Source organism: Hipposideros armiger, unplaced genomic scaffold, assembly GCF_001890085.2.
Source record: "Hipposideros armiger isolate ML-2016 unplaced genomic scaffold, ASM189008v1 scaffold_36, whole genome shotgun sequence".
NCBI classification, from domain to species: domain Eukaryota; kingdom Metazoa; phylum Chordata; class Mammalia; order Chiroptera; family Hipposideridae; genus Hipposideros; species Hipposideros armiger.
The window spans coordinates 4,945,423-4,947,200 of NW_017731386.1; the positions used below are offsets into that span (position 1 = coordinate 4,945,423).

The following is a 1,778-nucleotide window of genomic DNA, read 5'->3' on the forward strand; positions in this document are numbered from 1 at the left end:
TCCTGGATTAGAATAAAATAAATAAATACGAGCTGATGCATTAAAAAATAAATAAATAAATAACGAAATAAATAATAAACAAAACAAATAGGGCAGAAGGGATAGCTCATCCTTAAACAATAATTCCAATTAATACGTGCAAAACAAATAGGGGAAACATAAAGTAACCATTACAACATCACAGTTATAAGTTGTTGCAGGCAAGTTTCTTTGACAGACAGACGCAATGCTTAGAATAGAAGGTAAAAGTTTCAGAAAAAACAGTGTATTTAAGTAATCCCCATGAACCCCAACAAGACAGTCATAAATTACACAGAAAAATGTAACTTTTCAGGGGATAAACCTAGTACACTCTACATGAACCAAGTTACCGTAGTTAAAAACCACAAGAAGTGACATGTCGACATCACACACCTCCTGATATATCAAAATGCAATGTAATCATGAGAAAGCATGAGGAAAATCCAAATTGAAAGAAATACTATAAAATACCTGAACACTATTCTTCAAATGGGTCAAAGTCATGGAAGGCAAGGAAAGACTAAAGAACTGCCACATATGGGAAGAGACTACGGAAACATGAAAACTGAATACAAAATGTGATATTGGAACAGAAAAAAATAATGAAAGAAAATTAGTAGAAAAGAATGATGAAATCTGAATACTCTGTAGTTAATTAATACTATTATACCAGTGTTAATTTTTGATAATTGCACTATGGTTACTCAGGATGCTAAATTTAGAGAAAGCTAGGTGAAAGATATGAGAACCCTCCGTAATATTTTTAAGAGCTTTATTGAAAATAACTTATATGTGATAAAGTTCAACCTTACAATGTACAATTCAATGGCTTTTAGTATCAAGTTCCGCAAACATGGCCATAATCTAATTTTAGAACATTTTCATCCTCCCAAATAGAAACTTTGTACTCATTAGCAGTCATTCCCTATTTCTCATCTCCCCTCCCAATACTGTAATATTTTTGCAACTTTTCTATAAGCCTAAAATTATTTCAAAATAATATAAAAGTAATTATATTACATTGACATAAAGTTTATATATATATACACATACAAACTATGACACACTACAGAATGGCATATAAACAAAACAGGAAAATGAAATTCATGTGTTCTACAGTTCTTGAATTGTCTCTCTTACATAATGATGTATTTTATATTTAGGTTTTGTCTCACCTGGCCAGTTCTTTTATTAAATTTGCAATGCGTCTTTTGTCTTCAAGACATAAATCCTTCAGTGATGCACTCCTTACCTTACAGAAATTCTAAAACAGAAAAAAACCTTTTGGTTAACATTTGCTGAAAACAATTTTTAAGACTTTTCAAGAAATCTATTAAAATAACCACAGGAGGTGAAATTTCTTAGATATCTTTTATCTTGTGAAAACACTACTTCTTTGTTTCATTTAAAACTGAACTCAGGGCCGGCCGAGTGGCGCGATGGTTAAGAACTGGCTTGAGACGCCAGAGGGCCCCGGTTCGGATCCCACATATGAGGGACAGTTACACTGCCCTCCACAGCTAAGATGCTGAACAGCAGCTCAACCTGGAGCTGGGCTGCTGTGAATCGCAGGCGACAGCACAGGCTGCAGCCCCTATGGCAGTGGGTTGCCATGGGCTACCGTGTGTAGCCAGCAGCCAGCGTGAGCGGCTAGCAGCCGCAGTGAACGGCCGTCCAGAAGCCGGCGACTGATCTGCCTTGCCCGGGAAGAGCGCAATGATGGTGCCAACTTGGGCCAGTGAAGCAACGTCCTCCAC

The 1,778-nt window shown here is 36.4% G+C and overlaps 1 protein-coding gene across 1 annotated transcript in view; it reads right to left on the reverse strand.

Annotated features, from left to right (window-relative positions):
- KIAA1328 (KIAA1328 ortholog) overlaps window positions 1-1,778 on the reverse strand; it is a 310,874-nt gene that overhangs the window by 283,239 nt on the left and 25,857 nt on the right. Inside the window, exon 3 of the mRNA XM_019637897.1 lies at window positions 1,197-1,285. Coding sequence (XP_019493442.1) covers window positions 1,197-1,285 — 89 coding nt within the window. The remainder of the gene's footprint in view (window positions 1-1,196; window positions 1,286-1,778) is intronic.